Source organism: Capronia coronata (assembly GCF_000585585.1).
Source record: "Capronia coronata CBS 617.96 chromosome Unknown acBCG-supercont1.2, whole genome shotgun sequence".
Lineage (NCBI taxonomy): Eukaryota > Fungi > Ascomycota > Eurotiomycetes > Chaetothyriales > Herpotrichiellaceae > Capronia > Capronia coronata.
The window spans coordinates 1,498,737-1,520,442 of record NW_006912894.1 but is presented as its reverse complement, the minus strand read 5'-3'; the positions used below and the strand labels follow the sequence as shown (position 1 = coordinate 1,520,442).

Sequence of the window (21,706 nt, the reverse complement as noted above, 5' to 3'; positions counted from 1 at the left end):
TATAGGTGTCTTAAGTACAGAGATGCCGAAGTGTCCAGCTCCAAAGTCTTGCAGCAGACCACCCCCAGTACCCTTAACGAAACCACTCCTCTGGGCTCTCTTCGAGTCCCCTACTAACCCAGTGCCAGCACCCGGCGAAACTGTGTGTCATAACTGCGCTCCACTGCACCTCCAACCAAAGTCTACCTACCTGCCTACTAGTAGCTATACAGTAGACCCCGAGATCCTCCTCGCTTACACACACTCGCACACACACATAATTAAGCTGATGAATTGAAATTGAGACGAACCTCACTGGCGCAGGCGGACTTCACTCTCGTGCCCGACTGGGAGTGAAGTGCGCATTTGCCCGCATCGGCCTGTGCCGCGGCCATGGTCGACACTGGATGGGCGCCTGACAAGCCTCTGCTCCTTTCTCCCTTCCGGTGTTGCCCGATGGCATTCAGCCTTCAGAGAAAATTTTCACTTGCTTGCTTCTTCCAGACGAACAGCTGTGGGATCTCTAATCAATAATGGCAGTCTAGTTCCCGACACCGAAACGGGAACAGCTCTGTATAAGAAAGGCCACTCTTACCCCATGCACCAATGGCATCAAGCGGAATAGTGGTCAAACAATATCACAGCCTTCCCTTGGAAATATCGTACCACAAGCACAGTGTTCCCCTAGATTCGTCTGTACCTGTCCCAAATAGCTATGTAGGTACCATATGTACCTACCTAGGGAGCCATGCATTTCGAGCGCCTCACGAGCTGCACCCCAGGGTCAAGCATTTTTCATAGAAGCGGTATTCATAGCAAAACGCACACAGTACGTAGTTGCAACAAAACAACTTCGGCATCGTTGTCACCGAGATGATCTGGCCCATCTACTTCTGCGTCTTTCAGTGGGTAGACTACCTTTGATTAGCAGTATTCTAGGCGAGGTGGACAGAGCAGTCATGGCAGAATTTGTCCCACACATTCATTCCTTTCACATCCTGCAGTGGGTGAAATGAAAGCATTCCCTGGTGGTACGTATATTGCTGCTAGTATTCTTCAAGCACCACTTTTGCTCGGCAACTAAATTCGCCCTGCCGACACCGGAAGCCAACGACCCTGGCTGTCTTTTCTCCAGCCCTGCATGACATTCAGACCTTGTTACTAGTAGCTCGAGCCGCATTCCAATCCTGTCTGCTTCATTGGTCAATCCACCGTCGAGCTGCGAACCGTGACACCATCGTTCAGGGTGCAGTGGGGGAAAGAACAGCGGGAACGCGCCACCCACCACATAGACACAATTTGAAGCCCGAAACTTGAACATTTTGATTTGCTTACCGCAGGCTCTTTCTTGGCTGGTACCCTCCCGTCGTTGCCTCACCCGGTCAGATCTCGCAATTGGCATCTCCATCGTTCGATGCAGTGCCTCATCAAAACCCCCGAAACAGCTGACATGTGGGGTCCATAGTCCCAGTCCCGACCAGGCTTTGGCACGTGATGTCCACGTCTCGTACAATCTCGTACAATCTTTTCCCAAGTCGTACGGCTGCTGGGACTCTGTTTCAATTTGTTGTGGACTGGGGCATTTTATAATGTGTCCTTAAAAAAAGGGAAACACTGCGTTCTTCACGCTGTTCTCTCAACCCCTGTTTACGATCATCTACTACCAACACAGCTACACGCTATAGCTGACTGAGAGCGCTAGGGTATATGAACTTCATGGTCTTGGGGCCAACCAAGCAAGTGTTAACTGACCGGTGTGGCAACATCTGCCTCGCTTAAGAGTCGATGAGCTCAATGAATCCCCGTTCTGACGTTCAGGCAAGGGTATATTCTTCGATGTCATGGATTAGCTGTCAGGGTGTAGACTGGGTTTGGCAGAGCCTGCATCCTCGAGTATGATTGTTTTGATCTTCAAGGACTTCGCAGTGATCACGGAAGGCTTGTCCAAATAAATGACACGATGCTCTGTTACTCGGTTGGCTGCGTTCTTGGGGATTTGCAGAACGTGCCCCGTATTCTGCTCAAGCTCTGCAGTGTTCATTGCGACTTCCCTACTTTTAGAAACAGCCCTTTATAGGTAGCTGCTTGCACGCGAGCATTGGTTGCGCCGTTCGACAGTATAAATCTTGCGGTTGTGAAATTCACAGGAATTGCATACTGTGGAACTTTCCACAAGCAGACGGCAAACAATCCCAATATAATCACTCGGTTGCAGGATTCACGCTGAAGTTGCTCAGTACAGTGGAAGCATTAATCGAACTGTATCCATGTAGGTGGTTGACCGTCCTGATGGTTAAACCCCTGTCATGGTCTTGCTTTCGAGGAAACTCACCTGGTACCTGAGGTGAATACTTGTCAACCTTAAGAATCTCAGCTTCATGTTCAGTGAGTAGTGAAGCCAGCGAGCAGCATTCACGTTGCAAACGCCAAGGCTGTGACTTGCTGCCAGCAACTATATACTTCACCGTAGATCCCCAGACCTGCAGTGCGCGTCTTCTGCGCGTCAATACCTCTGGGGTAGAAACAATATTCTGTTCTCCAAATGAATGATCAAACGCAAGCAGAGCATCATTGTTGCTGAATGCTGCTGTCCGACAGTGCCAGGAGAACATCTCAAAGTGCATGCCTTAACAGTACCACTGCCGTTGAAAGTCTTCGCGACTTGTTCTCAAGCGATCATTGTTTAAGGTTGTAGATTGGATCTGCGACATATCGACCTCACCATGAGCCTTTTCGGATCTTCGACTGCGAACCAGACGCAACCTGCGAAGCCCGGCCTGTTTTCCTTTGCCAACACCCCGTCGAGCCAGCCTGCTGGCCAGTCATCCTTGTTTAGCCCGGCGCAGACACAGCAGAGCAATGCCCCAAAATTCAGCTTTGGAGCTCCTCAATCCCAGCCTGCCCAGCCTGCTCAGACCGGAGGCATCTTTGGTGCTTCTCAGACGCAACAGGGCGGAGGCTTGTTTGGAAGTGCACAGCCTCAGCAGCAGCAGGCCGGAGGGATTTTTGGAACATCTCAACAGCCCCAGCAAACAGGTGGATTGTTCGGAACATCAACACAACCACAACAGCAGAGCGCTTTTGGTCTGTCGCAATCGCAGCAACAGCAACAACAACAACAGCCACAAAAGCCTCCGCAGCGTCCGCTTGATCAGACTTTGAGGTTTGCGCAGTCCCAGCAGGGACAGCCTGCGTCGCAGTCAATGTGGGAAGAAGGTCGCGGTTTGAACGTGTTCAGATCGATTCCAGCACAGATGACTATCGTCAAGAACAAGTGGGACCCACAAAACCTATCGTCTCCCCTGCGGACATACCTCTACAAACATGTCGAAACGGAAACGGAGGCTTTGAAATACAGACCTGGCCCTGGCGAGGACGAAGACAAATGGGAGGAGGCTCTCTCAAAACGACCCGGACCGGATTGGGTCCCCTTGCTCGTTCAAGGCTTTTTCCAGTTGGGAAGAAAGGCTCAGATACAGATGGAGGCTATTCAGAGATGCAATATGATGCTCCAGGAGATCAACACATCCCTCGATGTCCAGCTCGATAAGCACCGCCAGAATGTTGCCACTAGACTCGAAGAATGCAAACGAAGACAGGCGGCCACAGCCCAGAGAACCCTCGCATTGGCAGTGAAGGTTCAGATCCTGCGCAATCGAGGCTACGTGATGGACAATGCCGAGGAAGAATTGAAGTCAAAGCTGGAAAGATTACAGCGAGAAGTCTTTGACCCCAGCCTAGATGCCAGACAGCAGGAGATTTGGGCCCGGATGTTGGGTATCCGAGAACGAACGAAGAGATTGAAGATGGAAATGGAAAAGGTCGCTCCGGCGGCAAATGATGAAGAGTCTACTCTTGATGAAGAAACGATCAGGGCGGCCAAGAAGGTATGGTCACCGCAGTCTGTACAACAGAACATATTACTGACCTCGGTTGATAGACGCTCGAGGCATACGACATACAATTACGACACTTGCAGAAAGAATTGGACCTAGTGCAACAGGAGTTCGAGGCTTGGGAGAAGATATCCAAGGATAGGGATAACGATGCGCCTCGACGTAGATAGGTCCAGAAAGGCCATTGGGAGAACTTGTTTGGTCCATCTTTGGATGCCAGTAGGATTATCAACCTAAGGGCAATCACCGCCATTCTTGCATAGTACCCGAGCAATTCTGCCACGGCGGCCCATTGTTGAGAATAGTAGCGAGTTCGTCCGGTCTATCAAAGGAACGCAGGTCGTTCGATAGCCGGTTTCCATGTTCGGAATAAAGGTACCATGTACCTAATCCGCCCATAATGTATAAGATAGTGTATAGTAAACAACCACAGTTCTTACGTCCCCCTCCTCTTCTGCACCGCTAGGTACCTTGTAAAGGCTGCAGCTCTCTCCCTCTCTCGGGTGTGGGGATGCGATCATTGCTGGTATCATTCTCGCAGAGGAATTTTTCCCATCCCACGAGGTGTAGAGATCTAGAAGAGCTTTCGCGCCCATTCGACAACGTGTGGTGCTGTGGAATATAGCCGGTTAGCACATGTTCTCTTTCTCTAGGATTGTGACCAGGATGGCGTTTGGCACTCATGCGATGTTCAACGGTCGAGCTAGACGGCGGACGTACAGAACCATAATGCAGCACAAGCGGCTGTGAAGATCTGAACCTCTACCATTGCCTTCTTTTCACCTTCGCTGATCTCCTTCTCGGAGAGATGCTCCTGTGCTGTTGGCGATGCCGTCAGTATCAATCTAAACTTCTCTTGCGATTTCTGGTGAGTGTACGTACGTCCGCCGAACATGTTGAGTGCTTTGTATAAGGCTTCGAGGTTGAATGAGTTTGATATCCGATTTGCACGAAAGGAAGAGCCGAGTTGACAAAACAAGATACGTACTAGAAGACGGTACCAATGCAGGGGTTGAGCGATCTGGGAAGAGGTCAACGGCTAACAATAGTATCGTCGTCAACAACGACAGCGTTTGCAGCCTCTATACGTATCTGCGTTGCGAGGATTCTCCGCAGGCAGTCCGGTGAAGTATACAGCTCCGAGTGGTCAGATGTCCGCCAAAGATTCTACAGACACAATTCAGTTCGTCGTTGTTTTGTCTCTCTCGCACTGAATGCGGCATACTTGTTTTGGGTCCTGTCTACATACCTAAGGTAACATTCCAACAGTGCCTCATCAGCATATGGCTGTTGATCGCGTACGATGCGCAACCTGCAGTAGCCGCACGGGACTTCTCACGAATGAACAGTTCGCAAGCTCGTGTACGATTGTCTCCCTGCATCTCGCCATCAAACCGTCGAGCCGGAGTTCTGTGTTCTTCCAAGATGTATCACATCAGGTTCGAGCTCCCTGGGCGTATGGGTAGCGCACATGGTCTCTTCACTGCATATATCTGCAGCCGGTAGGTTTGAAAAGCCCTATATCGGGACGTACCAAAGAAATCACCGCACAAACTCCTCGGCTGGTCCAATAGTCAGCCGGCGGCTTTCCCCCGAGACCACAGCTTCATTCAACGTCTGATTTGCACGTCATGATATATACTGGGACAAGGAGAAAATCCAGTACAGAGCAGTGATGCCAGCTTGGAATGGACCTGTCTCTGTCTCCCAGTTTTGCAATTACTGGACATACAAAAGGGAGAGAGATTCCCTCATATCAACCCACATGTCTTTACACCGTTGGAGAGAAAACTTCTTCTCAGTGGACTTGCTCCCATTCATCCATCGTGAAATTGGACTTCAATTCTGTCTTTGTGCACCATGGCCCCCAATTCGAAACTCACGGCTATGATTCAGTTCAAGGAGAACGAATCTAGTACTGAGGACAGTGCCGTATTTTCTCCTTCGCAACACGCACCTTCCTGCCTCCGCCTTCTCCTGGCGCAAGAGATGGAAAGAGACGAGTTCCGTGTTGCAGCAGACAGGCTCAAAAGGAAGGTTGACAGACGGCTGCTCGGGATGGCCTGGGTCATGCTGATTTTCAACTACTTCGATCGAGTAAGACCACTGTCCAAGCCACTATAGAGACCCCAAATTGATGCGCCAGCCTACAGTGCATTATAGCGGCGGCTAGAGTTGTTGGCCTTCAGAAGTCTCTGGACATTGACTCGACCCAGTACGGCATCGCTGTTGGCATCCTCTACGTGGGTTATATATTGATGCAGGTGCCATCAAATATGGTCTTAACCAAGCTTCGGCCCTCGATCTACCTGCCTTCCTGCATGGCAATCTGGGGTGTCATTTCCGCATGCACTGGTCTTGTTCACAACGCCTGGAATCTCTATCTGATACGTTTTCTGCTTGGATTTGTGGAAGCCCCATTCACGGTTGGGGCTCTTTTTCTGATATCGTCTTGGTACACGCGATCTGAATTGGGCCTTCGAAGTGCGATACTGTTATCGGCTCCGTTGCTGGGCAGTGCGGTCTCCGGCCTCATTGCCGCTGGAATCACTGTCCGACTTGAGGGCGCGGGCGGATTTGAGGCTTGGAGGTGGATGTTTATCATCGGCGGAGTCTCAACAGTTGGGGTCGCTTGCCTCGCTTGTCTTTCTTTACCCGACTTCCCTTCGAATACTCGCTGGCTCTCGGACAAAGAGCGTGCCGTCGCTGAATGGAGATTGGTCCTCGACGCTGGCCAGCTTGATGAAGAACGCAACAACTCGGAGTCTGGATTCCACCTGGCAAGAAAAGACGGGCGACTCTTTGTCTTCGCAGCCATGTACATGCTCCTTTCGATGGCTTCATCAGTGCACAATTTCTTTCCATCCGTCGTCCAAACCCTGGGCTTTAATCGCATGGCTACTTTGCTGCTCACATCACCCCCTTATCTGATGGCCATCTTTGTTGCTATCAGCAACAACTGGTCGGCGGATCGTACGGAGAACTCTTCTTACCATGTCATCTGGCCCCTCGCAGTGGCGATTATCGGCTTCAGTATCTGCGCCGCAACACTCAGTACGTGGCCACGTTATTTCGCCATGATCCTCATGGTTGCTGGCGGGCACGGTGCCAATGCGATTGTTCTTGCATGGGCTCAAAAGACGATGATTCGACCGCGAGCTAAACGTGCCTGCGCACTCGCCTTCATCAATGCTACTGGGACACTTGCGCAGGTAAGCCACAGCCTATGCCTATGGAAGCCGGGGGCAACATCTCATTGACTCAAACTCCTCTAGATCTCCACCTCCTTTTTGTACCCGAACCATTCGGCGCCTCGGTATATTATCGCCATGTCCGTGAACTCTGCATCCGTCTTGGGGGCGATTATACTTGCTCTCGTTATGCGCGTTATTCTCCAGCGTGCCAACAAAAGACTTGAATGCAGCACAGGTCCAGAAGCAGTGATGGACAGCGAAGCACAGGCTGAGATTGCCGGCTTCTCTACTCAGGAGAGGCAAGAAGCAAGAAGACGCTTCAGGTATATCACTTGAACCTACCAAGTTGAAAACTGATTGGATTTTGTCGCTGGCTGTCTCGCATCGTAGAGAAGAGGCGTCGCCTTGCAATCGTCGCTATCAAAGCCTCCCTTGGGGTTGCATCGTTTTGCTGTGCCCTGCCAAGTGCTCTGGCGACCTCACGGGCTGGAAGCTCGACGTGTACGGTCCTGCGAGAGAAAACCGATGGTATTCGGCCTAGTGTTCACCAAGGCTGTACTCGATATCTCCCATCACTAGTTGTGCTCACCTTAGACACCGGGTCTACAGCTCTGCCGTGCCGGTGTGCTGCGTTAGACCGGCTCAATCCATAGGCGGATGGGATTCTCTTGACTGGCATAGTACTCCACTGTCCCAAGCACTCAACAGCAACGTTGCCCAGCAAACCTTTACGGCGGCTGTAATGAGAAGCAACGAAATCCTCTCCAGACAGAAATGACGAGTCTGGCCAGGCGATGCATCTTCTCGACGACCATATGTACTCACATCAGAGAGGGTTGGTCTGAGTGAACAAGGCTGATGTTTTGCAAGCGCCACTTGAACTTATGCTTAAAAGCCAATCATATCAACTTGCCGGACTGTGTTACTTGATGCTGGTTTTCAGGGTACGACTTCTCCTGAGTGCCAAACCCACACGGAGCTTAGATTGGTGATCCGCAAATCAGTCCTTGTTTCATCCATCCGGACTATCTTTACCTGGTCGGAGAAGACAGTGGCCGACCATCTCGTTCCTCTCCTGTCTCACGAAGGGACTCTTGGGTATGCGGACTTGCCGCCAAAGACAAGCAGTATTCATACTCGCTGCTTCAACATTGACGGACGACATTGAGACTGAAGGTCACAAGTCGAAGAGCAGAAGCACTTGGTATGACTACGTCGATCCGGCCCAGAGTGTCTCATCACTGTCTCTACAGCCGTTGCGGACGAAATTGCTTGTCAAAGGCCAAGCGGTCAGCATAACCAAACATACTCCAGCCGTATGAATTGGCCCCAACTTTGTGTATCATTCAGAAGCAAGTCCGCCCATGCAATAGCCTTCCGAGCCGCCAAAGCCAGGGTGTTTGAGCGTCAACTTGCAACGGCCCCCATGTGTGGTCTGCCAGTGCTTCCTCAAGGAGGAGGAATCGACTCAAACATGCTTCCCTGTCAACTGTACTGGTCTCTCCAGCTACCAGGTGCGACCAGGTGCGATGGGCTCAAACGCCCCAGAACTTTATCAGAGGCATGATTTCAAGACTGGCACAGGTGGCGCACGCCATGCTGGCCAGAGGGAGGGTATAACGCACCATCAGTTGTACACACCCTCTGGTTCAATTCTTACTTTACCCATCTTGCATGCTCGCACCGTCTTTCTTACCTGTTGATTGTTCGCAGATTGTCTGTGACAACGCGCAGGTTCAATTGCGACCTAGGTCGCATGTTTTAAGCTTCGAAGATGTCCCAGGTCAATACCAACCTGCCTACATCGTCACCAAACGAGTTGCCGTCCGCAATGTCTTCCAGCGGCCTCTCGGACAAGTATCCTGTCATCTCACGGCAGGAAAATCAGCCTGGGCTAGTGCCTGTGGCCCAACAGCAATATCAACAACCAACACTAGGCTTTCTGCAGAATGAGTACCCGTCTCAGTACCAGCAGGGTGGCCAGTATCCAACAGGCTATGGACTAGTTGAACCCCAAGAGCCGGCGCCAGCGCCTCGGAAACCGAACCCTTGGGGATTATCACCTCTCGCCTTCGGCATCCTTGTTGCAGCAGTGACGGCTGTGGTCGTCGGTGGGGCAGTGGGCGGAGGTGTTGCTGGCGCAATGTCGAGTAAACGATCAGACTCTTCGAGGTAAACATTCTCGTACATTGCAACGGGGAGAGCCGCCGTTATCTGACGTTTCCCCAGTGCGCCAGTCTCAGTGGTCACAGTCACCGCAGACAGCAGTTCTGCAACAACTACCTCGACAGGCTCCTCACCTTCCGCCACTTCCACAACTACTCTCCCGCTGCCTTCCTCCCTGCAAAACTTCGTCGTCCCGGAACCGTACTACGTCGATACCCTGGAGAACCCTGGCTGCTCGGGGGACAACTCGAAAATTGTCATCCAAGAAATGAATGTCGCGTTCGACTTGTTCTGCGGCGTGGACATGCAGAATAGTATACCAGATTTGACCGATTCCTCGTTGGTGGTTGCAGACGTTGTGGGTCTGTTCGCTTATAGCATTACCGACTGTCTGTATGCGTGTGCTAATGCCAGACATTTTGTGTCGCTATGGGGTCAGGACCACGAGGGCGGCAATATGCAGACGTGCAAAGGTGTTACCTGGAACTTTGAGATGGCCGCGAGTAACACCTCGGACCAAGCCAATTGCTGGCTAAAGAACGGCACATCGAATGGGTTCCAGTCCAACACCTGTATCAGCGCAACGCTCGCGGATTGATGGGAAATAACCTCCTACGGTTTCTTAGTTCCAGTTGCAGTTGAGATGAGGTATCTTTAAGATTGTTTCCACAGGCGCACTGTGCGAGTTTTGTTCTCGTATAGAAGAGGCTTTTCAAGACGATGGTTATGGTTCCAGACAGTGTTCACCCCTGCACAATGCAAGATGTCAGCCTTACCCTTGAACCATTCATCCTCTGCCTCGCTCAGTGAAGACTCGTATCGACGCATACTCCTAAGATGACAGTTGTTGATTGATGTATCCTTGAAATGACATCCACCACCTCGCTACTCCATCAAGGGCGTAAGAGTCATGAAATTGATACTCACGTGACTAGCTGAGTCAGTTCCGCGACTTGGCATCAACTTCACTGTATTGTCACTTCCAGACACCTGGAAGGTACATGTCTCTTCACAACCCCTTGACTTCCTTCAACCGATTTCTTGGATTTCAAACATTGAAACGTCGAACTGCCCCTCCAACCTTCCCGTGAAAGTAGCCTGCTAGCTATTGAAAGGACGCGCTGCCATCATGAGTGACTACGGAGAGGAAGCCCCGCCCCCAGATGCTGAAGGTCTCGATCGACCATCTGAGAATGAAGACCAGCTAGACGACCTGAACGATGAGTTTCAAGATCCCTCGAAAGAAGTACAACCCGACGCCGACGACTCGGATGACGAGTCGCTCCTCTCTGAAGTCGATGAAGCCCAGTTTGCCGACTTCGATCCTACAGCTGTGCAAGTCGCGCCCGATTTTGATACGCTCAGCAAAGCCATCCACGTGAAGAAGAGGAAGCGGGTCGACGGCGAAGATGCGGCGCCAAAGAAGAAGAAGGAGAGGACACGCGAGAGGGCCAGGAAGAACCGGCGAAGACAAGATAGTGACGATGGGTTTTCGGGTGGGGAGGAGATCGATGGCAAGAGATCACGAAAGCCGAAGGACGGCGACGGGGAAAGAAAGGCCAGACCAGCACGGGTTGAGATCAACGAAGAAGACCTCACTCCTGAAGAGCGAAGAAGACGAGCGCTCGACAGAGCAATGGATGCGGCTGTCAAGAAGTCTTCAGGCAAGCGGATTAGGAAGGGCGAAATTGTGAGCTACGACCTGCTGCCAGATATAACAAGCTTCTAACGAACTCTAGGACTTGGAACAAGCCGCCGATCAAGAGATTGAGGACCTTCGAAATCGAATGATTGCGGCCGCCGAAACCGATGGAGAATTGGTCCGACAAGGTCTACCTGCATCGCAGAAACTCAAAATGCTTCCTGAAGTTGTCAGCCTGCTCAATCGCAACAATATTGTTCAATCGATCCTTGATCCGGAGACGAATTTACTGGAAGCGGTTCGATTCTTTCTGGAACCCCTTACCGACGGCAGCCTTCCCGCATACAACATCCAGCGCGAACTCTTTGCGGCGTTGTCGAAATTGCCCATGAACAAGGAGACTTTAATCTCTTCTGGAATCGGAAAAGTCATCTTGTTCTATCGCAAGTCCAAGAGAGCCGAACCAGCCATCAAACGACAAGCCACGAAACTCATGGAGGAATGGTCCAGACCCATCTTGCAACGAAGCGATGACTACACCAAGAAGAACTGGCAGCGGGCAACCTACGATCCGACAAAGAGAAGAGATGATAATTCTCAGCCAACGGTTGTGCCCAAAGCGAAGAACAACCTTGCACCGGGTCAAAAGCTGAGCAACCGGGCAAGATTGCTCCCCGGAGCCACGAGCTACACCATCGTACCCGAGGTTTCGTCATTCGCCCGGCGTTAGAAAGGAGCTCACTTTTTCAAATCGTATCAACAGAATAGGGACGAGCAAGATCCGCCAAACAGTATTCTGGCATGATTGTTTGTTTGGACAGTGCCGAGTAGCTCGGCACGCAAACGAGAACATTTTCCCAAATATACATGTAACTTCCCCTTGCACTGTTCTTTCCTTTCTTTCCTTTTCTGTTGTTCCCTTCCCCTGCAGTGGTTCATTGAACTCAGGCCTCTAGTACATCACACAGCTGGATCCTACCTATATCCATTTACAGGTTTCTTGGAAAGCCCCTGCTTTCCTGTTTCCCTGCGCTTACTTGTAGGGCCCTCTCAACCGACAAGAAAAGCACTGCCGGCATGCAGCGTGATCGTCTATTCCATCATTGGTCGAGCGCAAACTTGTGTGAAAAAGTGCCTGTATGGGTAGTTCGTCTCGTAAGATGGGAGAAAGGTCGGTATGAATGTCATGCATGCCACGGTAAAGAAGCGTCTGGCTGGGGGTGGTGCAGCGCTTAGAGACAGAGATCAGCTTTCGGTCACCACAACCCAGATCGAGGACCGAGGACCGACCGAGAGGGCATCGACGCTGATCGTGTGTGTTAAAGTGAACTTTCCTATGGAGGCGTCAATCAAGGCAAGAGGATTCGACAGGAACATTCCATATGAGTGAGGTAAATCAACGAGGCTGACACTCCGGCAGAACGTTCATCCATCGTTTTGCCCCCATACTAGCATACTAGTACTGTGCACAAGAAATATCTTCGGCGCTCCTCGGAGATGACGGCAAAGAAGGCTGAATGATATATCCTGACGTTCTCATCGACGATTACTGGGTGGAAACTGGCTGGGCCTTGCAGACGTGAGCTGATCGAAGCTCTACCGACAGTCGCTGGCTACTACGTTCAGAAAAATTCTTCCACACACGCGTGATTATTCATTCACCGCAGGGCAGATTCCAACCAGAAGAGGAGGCACTGTATTCGGACGCACAGATCTCGAAGGGCCTCTAGCAGTCGCCACAGTAGTAGCAGCAGCAGCAGCCGCTGGGTATCTAGCAAGAATGATTGAACGTTTGATTTCTGTTGATAAATCAGCAGTGCCAGTGTGGGCGAGGGAAAAGGCCCGCAACGTTGTACCTGAGCCGAGGAGCTCGTTCTGATGTCATGGTGATGGAGGCCGAATACCTGCGTATCGACCTTGAGCGTAACAGATTTAAATGAGGGCATATATGTTCAACCAGCCTTAGACCCATCGTCGTACTGACATTAATTGCTTTTATCATTGCTCCTCCCATCGCTGGTTATCAGCTTAATCGCATCCCATCTATCAGTGCAAAACCTCGACAGCGAACACACAGACCCTGGGCTCCTTCGACCGATCCAAGTCTCTACTTCAAGACCTACCTATCCCGATAGCTCTACTACGCAGCTGACAGACTCGCCTCATCCATCGAGTTTCATCGACAACCAACGGGCAGCTGCTTGATTGATTATTCACACTGCAGGTCGGAAAACCCCAGTAATAGCAAAAACAGCACACCAGCACCGTGGTTTTGCTCTTTCGCCTCTGCCCACATTTTTCCTGCTCCATTGCCGGCCAGTGCCCGAGCTCGATCGACAAACTGCATAGCTACGCATAAAACCGCCCAGGTGGCTTGACCTTACCACACACCCTCCTATCTGCCCCGAACCTTGACATACCAATTCGCGGGCAAACACACGGCAGAACGAGTCGCTCGAGCGCACCCCTCGCACCAGTCATAAGAACCAACACTCCACATCGGCGACAATGAAGATCCTCACAAAAGAACAAGAACAAGCTCACTACCGCGAGACCCTCAAGGGCGGTCTCGTCGGTGGTCTCAGCGGTCTGGCGCTGGGCGCAACGGGCGTGGTGTTCGCCCACCGCCGCTACCAATTCTTTCGCAACCTGACAATCCCTCTGAAGGCGTTCCTGATGACGAGCGCCGGCACCTTCGGCGGCATTGTCACTGCAGACCACTATTCCCGCGCCTTCGAGGCCGACAGTAATCCGATTCAGAGGGAATATAAAGAGATGGAGACCGAGAAGGCCGAGGCTGAGCGAGCAAGCAAGACATTTACCGAGCGTGCCCTAGAATTTGGCCGGAAAGAGCGATACAAGATTGTGTTCGGGTCGTGGGCGGGCTCTATGGTGGCTGCTTTCGCCCTGGTCAACCGCAACAAATACATGACGGGCCAGCAGAAGATCGTCCAAGCCAGAGTGTATGCCCAATTTCTGACCCTGGGCGTCCTCGTCCTCACTGCCGCCTTCGAGATCGCCGACTCACGCAACTCAGAAGGCCACTACGAGACCGTTCGCTACGTTGACCCCAACGACCCGGAGCATAAGCGCATCCTGGAGAAACAGGTGCAGCGTGAGGTCTCGAGTCAAGGCACCGGTGGTGGAAACGATGACCTGTGGAAGGAGATGGTCGCCGCGGAGGAGGAACGCATGAAAGAACGCGAGGCTCGTCACAAGGAGCATTTGCAACACCACCACAAGAAGCAGAATGGAAATGGAGATGGAAAGAAGAAGGCTGAGAAGCAGGAATTGCAGGAATCTCAGGAGGGGAAATAAACAATGACAGGATGGTGCCAACGAGGCCATACAGAATCATTGGCACGGAGGCATTTGATGTCCTCCTCGACAATCCTCCGCGACAATTGTTAACTTCCCACTCTGCAACCTGCAGTATGAGCAATCTTGACCGCCCGAATGCTAGGGATGCTATGGGGCCGCTATCATGTTGTCTTTTATTGTCCAATGTCAATATTATGCGGCGCGCGATCGAATCGAATGTCTCCCAAAATACGGCCCCCTATTTACCTCTCCCGCAAACACAAATTCCTGGTTGTCTCCCTTCTTGTTGTCCGCTCGACATTTCCAATAGTATAGGAAACGGCGTTGGTCCCTTTACGCAAGCAGAGCGTCTCTGGTCTTTGTTGCCATGGTGGTCTGAGGTCAGAAGCGCGTCTGGGAGAGATGTTGTCGCTGATAGCAAAATAGTGTCGTGCTCTTTGAGCCTACAGGAATAAAATGTTCGTTGTATATAAGATAGTACAGCCTCTATCCACAGCTTTACATGATGCCATTTAAACAATTCATCAAAAACATCAGGAGGGCATCTATCCATGTGGACGCAAGGCTGTCGAATTCTTCTCCGTTGGATAGGTTAAGCTGCCGATGCTGGCACTTCTGGTACGTCGGCGCAGTCCCTTGCTAGCCCTCTTGAGATTTTCGACATATAGTATCCTATGTCGTCTTGAGTCTAACTTCTAACGAGATGTTGCATTGGTCTATACTCTATTCTATACACTCCAGTCTATACTCTTCACAGCGCTCGCTTTACAAAGACACCCCACTCCCAATGTGCCGGGAGCGTGCGAGATCTGTTGGTTCTGAGCAGGCGCTACTCGCGCATGAACTCATCCAGCAGCTCTTTATCCAGAGCCAGCCAGTTCGCAGCCACGCGCAAACCACGAACGCGCTCCTTCTCAATCCGATGCCAGTCCCACTCGCCCACTTGAGTCCGAGTCGCGACAGGTCCCGGGAATTTGGCGGCGGGTTGCGTCCGCGACACCTTCTCCGCCGCATCTTCAAGTTTCTCAACTATTTCGGCCGTGGCATCAACGGCCGCTTCCAGGACAGGTTCTGGGATTCCCTCAGGTGTCGGAACAGAGAGAGCTGTCTCCGAGTCGTCGGAGCTCTCCCTTTTCTGTCCCGCCCCTGTCGTGTGATCATCCGGTTTCTCAGGCAGCCAGCCAGCGTTGGCGAAGCCGCGCTCCGGCGCGACCGTGAACCTGCCCTTCTTAATCACGTACTTGCTGAGTGCAGACGCCAGGACTACCTCCTCTCTCCCCTTTCTAGCGGGCCGGATGAACCAGCTTCCCACCACAATCCACTTCCTGTCCCAGGTCAGGACGCGCGAGCGGACTTCGTAGCGTTCGTAGGGCTTGATCTCGTGGTGGAACGAGGTGTGGACGCTGCCGAGGATCACCCCCAATCTACCCTTGTGGCCTTCCTTTTCTAGATTCTTCGAGCCTCGCTTGAGCCCCGGGATCAGTACTTTCGTCATGAGTGCCGTGCGACTCTCGTCCAGATCTGAGAAATATGTACTGTTGCTTTTGTGTAGGTTGTAGTCCGTCTCGAGAAACGGGGCGCGCGAGAATATCGAGACCGGTTCGAAGAGAGGATGTGTCTTGTTCGTTGTGGAGGCAGAGGCTCGTGTTGTCAAGGTGCGTTGAACTCGGGCTAGGGTGTACCACTGGCTTATCATCCGGTAGAGGAGCCGGAAATGCCATGCTAACGGTAGAGCTTTGAGATTGATAAGCGCAAAGACTAAGGCGGTGATGCGCCACCAGGCAAGCGAAGATATCGAAGGCATAAAGAATGCAGACATCGCGAAAGAAACGGAGACGTTGTGGTTGTTAATCGTGTTTCGGCAGGCAGAACACTACACAGCAGTGCGGTACCAATTTGACATTATAATCTCGTCTAAACAAGAAGAGAAGACGCTGTCATCCGGATGGTTTGGATGAAGGAATAAGGAGTATAGAACGAAGAATGGACCCAAAGAACGATGAAAACGATGAAAACGCCGGAGTGAGCGGCACTTGTAGTATTTGAAGGTACCTACGTATTAATCGATAGCAGTCGGTCCTCAGCCTCGTCAGCCTTGGCTTCTAGTCGCGCCGCTTTAAGAACGAACCTCCACCAATTTCTCATTTCTCATGCCTCGTCCTCACGCCCTTCACCCCATCCTTCAACGCACTTTCCTCCCCTTGACGTTCTGAGTCATGCTGGGACTCTTGCAGCAATGCTAACCTGAACAGCACATCCCGACATTATGGGGAGGTGAGGACTTGTCGTGGGAAATTTCACCTGGCTGGCCCAGCGTGACGGTCTTGCTGACACGGGATCACCGCCAGCAGCTTTTTCATCTGCTAACCTGGGAAAACTTGTAGGAGGACTGCCACCGAAACCAGGCCGGAAACCAGGCAACCGATATGTGGATATTCCCACAAGCTGCAGACGCCCAACAAGACCAAAATAAGGAGGACAATCGGGTCATACTCTGTCCCCTTCAGCCTTCTTGGGCTTCCGAAGAGTGGCGGTTATGACCCTGTGGCTGTAAAATGGCTCGGTGACGAGCATCTGCTGATATGGAGATCGTAATGGCGAGTCTTGGATCGACAGCCGGCGGGCATAGGCCGCTGACGATCTGACCTGTGTCAGAAGACCAGGAACAGTCAAACGACGCGTTCAGGGACGTCGTTGTGCTGGCCAACATGGACTGGGACTGGGTTGTGACACACAAGATCTCCTCAACTGTTAGCGCTGGTAGTCGCAGAGTATGGTATCTTCCGGAAGAGCTGGGGAGCCTTGAATGTGGGCCAAAATGATCCTCTATGTCTTACGTGCCGGACGTCACTTGCCATTTCTCTTCAAAGCACGAACATCCTTCACCGCGGTGTCCAGCCTTGTATTGAGAACTGTGTAGTTGTAGTCGTTCTCGCAGTTACTGACGCGCATAATGTGGCCAATGCAGTGGGCCACGGGTGCCGTGACTGACCAAGTATCTGCAGGAGCGCTGCGGGTCGACGAACTCGCGGCGTGTCAGAGAAGGCTGGGAGTGATGGATGACAGGCCTGGAGAGCTGACCGGCGGAAGCCTGGGAAGCCCTTTTAAGGGTCCTCAGCACTGCCTACCTTCAACAGTGAGAACAAAGGAAGCTTAGACTGTTCTCTCGAATAATCGGGATGGCATGATTGAAGAGACGAGCCCAATCCCAGTCTTTCAACTCATGTCAGGGATGTCCAAGACGCATGCCACCGCCAGGAATTGCAGGGTGCCCTAATGATGCCTCACTGAAAGACGTTTGCCAGGCGAGGGTACAACCCCGAGCACGGTTCAAGAGGGACCCCCATTCTACCGTGCCATGCATGCATGCCAGCCCCAGGGCCGCCGCGAGCTGCCGAAGATTCACGTCAAAAGGAACTCTCAAGAATGGAGCAAAAGTGATGCTTTTTTGGCTGTGCAAAAACTCTATTCTGCATGAGATACCCCCGTATCTTGCTGTCTAAGCCGTGGGCAAGCCGCACAGGCCTCCCCAGCCACTGTCGTCCAGCGTTTAGTAGCCTACCTCACATGTACTCTGGCAAAAGCGCCCACGCATGTTGATGAGAGCGTTCCAAGAGGGGATCTTTCGGGGGCAATGGGTGGTTGCAAACAGTCTTAGGCAGGGAGGTGGAAAAGCTGTTTCATGATGGAGGAGATGGAGGAGATGGAGGGAAGGGATGTGGCCACTGAGCGAAAAGAAATGCTGGCCTCGTCGGAAGCATTGTTTCTCCATGTCCGGGACTAACCTGTTTGGCCGAAGCGCAACATTCTCGATCGTGTGATTGGTCACTGCTAACCGCACCCAACCCCTGACCCTTTTGTCCACCTTTTTCACCCTTCACCCTTCACCCTTCACCTTTCACCACATTCTTCTCCTGCCATTCCATGAAAGCCCCTGGGATCTGATCGCTTGCCGAGTCAGATCCACCTCCGCGATGGACTGCTTCAGCCTCCTCCAGGGGCTCCGTCATCTTTCCAGAGTGCGTGTGTCTTGACTGCTGCTTCGTCACCCCAACCCAGCCTTCCATCAGGCTTCACTGGGACCTGAAGAAGCCAGGTGCTCTACGACCAATCGATCAGTCAGCCTACAGCTTTTGTCTTCTTCCAGCCGGTAGATGACTTACCCTGGAGTCAAAATGGTCACTCCAGGCACAGCTAACCTCCGGATTGTGCTGAACGCGTCCAGAACGTCCTTTTCAACGCGGTGACCAAAGCTTCTGACTGGACCTTGAGCCCCGAGCTTAACGTGAAGTCTCGAACGACGGATGGTCTGTGAGCAGCACCCTCCCACGCGCGAGAGAACGCGGTGTGTCCTGCCAATAGAATGCCATGTTTCAAATGCCCCTTGCACGCTACTTCGTGGATACCACCAGGGGGGTTCCGTCCGTCATTCACCTGCCTGCCGATCTACATTGTTCCCCGACCTATATAGAAGCCTACCCAGTTACTTCAGAACCATATTGGATCTCTCTATACAATCTCTCTCATTTCATCTCATATTGAGACGTCCAACTGTGGCAGGCTTAGTCCTAGACATTCCTTTGTTGACTTTCCCTCCATTGTCTTGCCTGGCGCAGACAATACACTCTCTTGAAACTACGCACAATACCTGACGGTCAACGATCACTCCTTTGTCAGTGAAGAAAGGTATGCAGCATCTCATTCACTGCCTATCACCTTCCTTCCCTCGAACAACCCTGCTTTGACTATCCCTGTCTGTTCAGCCTGCAAGTGTTGTTCACTTCGACAACAAAGACAGTCGAGCAGTCGCACTTTTGCTGTTACTTGCTGCCTTTTGGCGCACGTGGATGTGCTTTCCCTAGTACATATTCGATGTTTTTTTTTCCGTTCAATTTGCCGACTTTTCCCCATCTCATCCAAACAAACACTCAAGCTCTACAACAGTGCAACTTCATTGCACATACCAGCCTTGCCATCAAACCATCAAGACTTGAAGCCTTATCTTGACCACAACACTAATCACTGGCACAGCGCAATCTGGCTATTGCCCTGCCCAACACATTCATTCCAACCACATCGCTTTCTTACGATACAGACCTCCCACGCCCTCCATGGTTTCGTTTAGCAAATCCGCCGCGGCGGCCGCTCTGGTCTTCCTGACGGCTTCGGTCGATGCCCATATGAAACTCAAGACTCCAGTTCCATATGGCCAGTCCACACTCGACAACTCACCCCTCCTTGCTGATGGTTCCGACTTCCCTTGCAAGCAGCGCCCTGGTGTCTACGATGCCGAAGGTGCCAACAACGTCATGGCCATTGGTGAACCACAGACCCTTAGCTTCATCGGCAGTGCGGTCCATGGTGGGGGCTCGTGCCAGGTCAGCCTGACAACCGATCTACAACCTACCAAAGACTCCAAATGGATGGTCATCAAGTCTATCGAAGGTGGCTGCCCTGCCTCCGTCCCAGGCAACCTTCCCGCAGACCCCAACGGCTCCGGTGCTAGCACTTTCCAATTTACCATTCCCGACGGCATCGCTCCAGGTCAATACACTCTCTCATGGTCATGGATCAACAAGATAGGGAATCGAGAGTACTACCAAAACTGCTCGCCTGCTACCGTTACCGCTGCGAAGAAGAAGAGATACGCGCCAGCTCCCAAGATCGCCAAGCGCCAAACTTCGTTTCCTGACCTTTTTGTTGCCAATCTCAAGGGTATCAATGACTGTGTGACTGAGGAAGGGTTTGACTACGTCTACCCAAATCCCGGCCAAGTTGTCCAATCGGCAGGTACCGGTCCTTATACCACACTTACTTGCGGTGCCGCTGCTGGCAGTGTTCCTGCTGAGCAACCCACAGCATCGGCTGCTGTGGCATCAGCCTATGGCGCTACAACTGCAGCTGCGTCGGAAGCGACTGAAGCGGCCGGCGCCTCTGGACCAACCTTTGCCGGCCCGGCCGATTCGCAACCTACTAGCACGGGTGGTTCCGGGCCCGCAATTTTCGCATCCGGCGCAGCTTCTCCCCCCACCTCCACTGATCTGCCTCAAGTCATCCCGGTCAAAACTGCCGCTCCAGCGGCAACTGTCGCAGCCAGCACCGGCAGCAACGACACCAACTCGTCGGGGACAACCGCTGGCGCCCAATCCGGTCCTTGCAGCAATGAGGGTGCTTGGGCATGCTCTACGGACGGCTCCAGCTTCCAGCGTTGCGCGAGCGGCACCTGGAGTGTTTCAATGGCCATGGACGCGGGTATGAAATGCCAGCCAGGAGTCTCGATGACCTTCGCCATGCTTCCAGGCAAAGTTAAGCGCCATTCGCATGTGCGCCGAATGGGGGGTTTGATTGGCAGATCTCACCACTAGGTCGCGGCCTCCAATCTCCACGAGAGCGCACCAAACATCACCACCTGTAACAAAAATCTTGTACAGCTGCATTTATGGCGCACGCACCACAGGGTACTGGACTGGTACATGATCTTCATTGTCACTCCAAAAGTCCACGCCATCTTCCTTCAAGCCAAGGATTCAGTTTGAATCCACTCACTCATATCTACGAAAATCACTGTCTTGACAGACACGACACGATTTCACGGCAACAAACGGCAGGAAACTCCATCAATGATTGAAAGTTTTGCTCCGACCGCCTCAGCATTGCGGAGGCTGAAAGGAAAGGCAGAGACGGGAGCGCAGTGTAAAATAAAAGGGGACGAAGTTCGAGGGGCTGGGGCTAGGGGTAGGGCTGGGGTTGAGCTGGAGACAAGGGCAATGGGGATATCAACTCTGGTAGTTGATATAGGGGCCATTTATTCAAGCATGTACATTCCAATCCTTCATAACATGAACCAAAAAAAACATTTTGCGAAGCCAATATTGCATCTCTCCGCATCCGCTGCAATTTCGTAGGCCACGTTCTGGAATCTCCCCTTCCGATTCGGTTTTGGTAGATCGTCTGGGGGAGAAAACAATCCTCTCCAAGGAAGCTGCCCGAGCATAGAGACCGATTTATACTTGTAAAGTGTAAAGAGCGAAGCAGCGGCAGGGACTACTTTATAGCTGACATATATGTGCTGGCCAGTGCAAAGAGTAATTGATTGTCCCATGCTCTGACTTTCAGGGGCCGCAGCCTCGCCAAGCCAGCCTCGTCTTCCACCTACAGAGCACTCTTTACACACCACCAAACCCAACACAATCCAACCTAAAGATCCAGTGATGTTAAAGTTGAAGGGCTAACAGCCGCTCTCTAGCTGCGTGTCTCCTTAGACTACGGCTTAGATATTCAATATCCAAAATCTGTGCAACACCGACCATCCGCGGCCTCTAGACTTTGCTCCCACTTGGCCAAACCACCATCGGGGTGGGAGAGTGGTATAAGCCGCGCGCAACTGGTGTCTATGCCTCAGCGGCCTGAGAGCGGTTAGACTCGAAAACTGGTCTTGGAAAAGAACGCTGGCCCATCATCACGGAGCATCTCTGTGGTTTCACTTACCTTGGACTTCGGGACTGATC

General features: G+C 52.1%; 7 protein-coding genes across 7 annotated transcripts; 6 read left to right on the top strand and 1 right to left on the bottom strand.

The window, feature by feature from the left end:
* Positions 1-2,702: 2,702 nt before the first annotated feature.
* On the top strand, positions 2,703-4,045 carry A1O1_02217 (uncharacterized protein; the record flags this gene model as incomplete). The annotated part of the gene is made up of 2 exons (XM_007723128.1): positions 2,703-3,866; positions 3,920-4,045. 2 exons carry the CDS (start codon positions 2,703-2,705, stop codon positions 4,043-4,045), a joined length of 1,290 nt encoding a protein of 429 aa, XP_007721318.1.
* A 1,690-nt stretch (positions 4,046-5,735) lies between these two features.
* Positions 5,736-7,405, top strand: A1O1_02216 (uncharacterized protein; the record flags this gene model as incomplete). Its single annotated transcript, XM_007723127.1, has 3 exons — positions 5,736-5,972; positions 6,029-7,087; positions 7,151-7,405. The coding sequence occupies 3 exons, from the start codon at positions 5,736-5,738 to the stop codon at positions 7,403-7,405; spliced, it is 1,551 nt and encodes a 516-aa protein (XP_007721317.1).
* Positions 7,406-8,843: 1,438 nt separating this feature from the next.
* Positions 8,844-9,833, top strand: A1O1_02215 (uncharacterized protein; the record flags this gene model as incomplete). Its single annotated transcript, XM_007723126.1, has 2 exons — positions 8,844-9,241; positions 9,299-9,833. The coding sequence occupies 2 exons, from the start codon at positions 8,844-8,846 to the stop codon at positions 9,831-9,833; spliced, it is 933 nt and encodes a 310-aa protein (XP_007721316.1).
* Positions 9,834-10,364: 531 nt separating this feature from the next.
* Positions 10,365-11,607, top strand: A1O1_02214 (uncharacterized protein; the record flags this gene model as incomplete). The annotated part of the gene is made up of 2 exons (XM_007723125.1): positions 10,365-10,925; positions 10,975-11,607. The coding sequence occupies 2 exons, from the start codon at positions 10,365-10,367 to the stop codon at positions 11,605-11,607; spliced, it is 1,194 nt and encodes a 397-aa protein (XP_007721315.1).
* Positions 11,608-13,385: 1,778 nt separating this feature from the next.
* A1O1_02213 (uncharacterized protein) lies at positions 13,386-14,195 on the top strand (the record flags this gene model as incomplete). Its single annotated transcript, XM_007723124.1, has 1 exon — positions 13,386-14,195. The coding sequence occupies one exon, from the start codon at positions 13,386-13,388 to the stop codon at positions 14,193-14,195; it is 810 nt and encodes a 269-aa protein (XP_007721314.1).
* An 832-nt stretch (positions 14,196-15,027) lies between these two features.
* Positions 15,028-16,017, bottom strand: A1O1_02212 (uncharacterized protein; the record flags this gene model as incomplete). The annotated part of the gene is made up of 1 exon (XM_007723123.1): positions 15,028-16,017. The coding sequence occupies one exon, from the start codon at positions 16,015-16,017 to the stop codon at positions 15,028-15,030; it is 990 nt and encodes a 329-aa protein (XP_007721313.1).
* Positions 16,018-19,309: 3,292 nt separating this feature from the next.
* Positions 19,310-20,563, top strand: A1O1_02211 (uncharacterized protein; the record flags this gene model as incomplete). Its single annotated transcript, XM_007723122.1, has 1 exon — positions 19,310-20,563. One exon carries the CDS (start codon positions 19,310-19,312, stop codon positions 20,561-20,563), a length of 1,254 nt encoding a protein of 417 aa, XP_007721312.1.
* Positions 20,564-21,706: the final 1,143 nt, after the last annotated feature.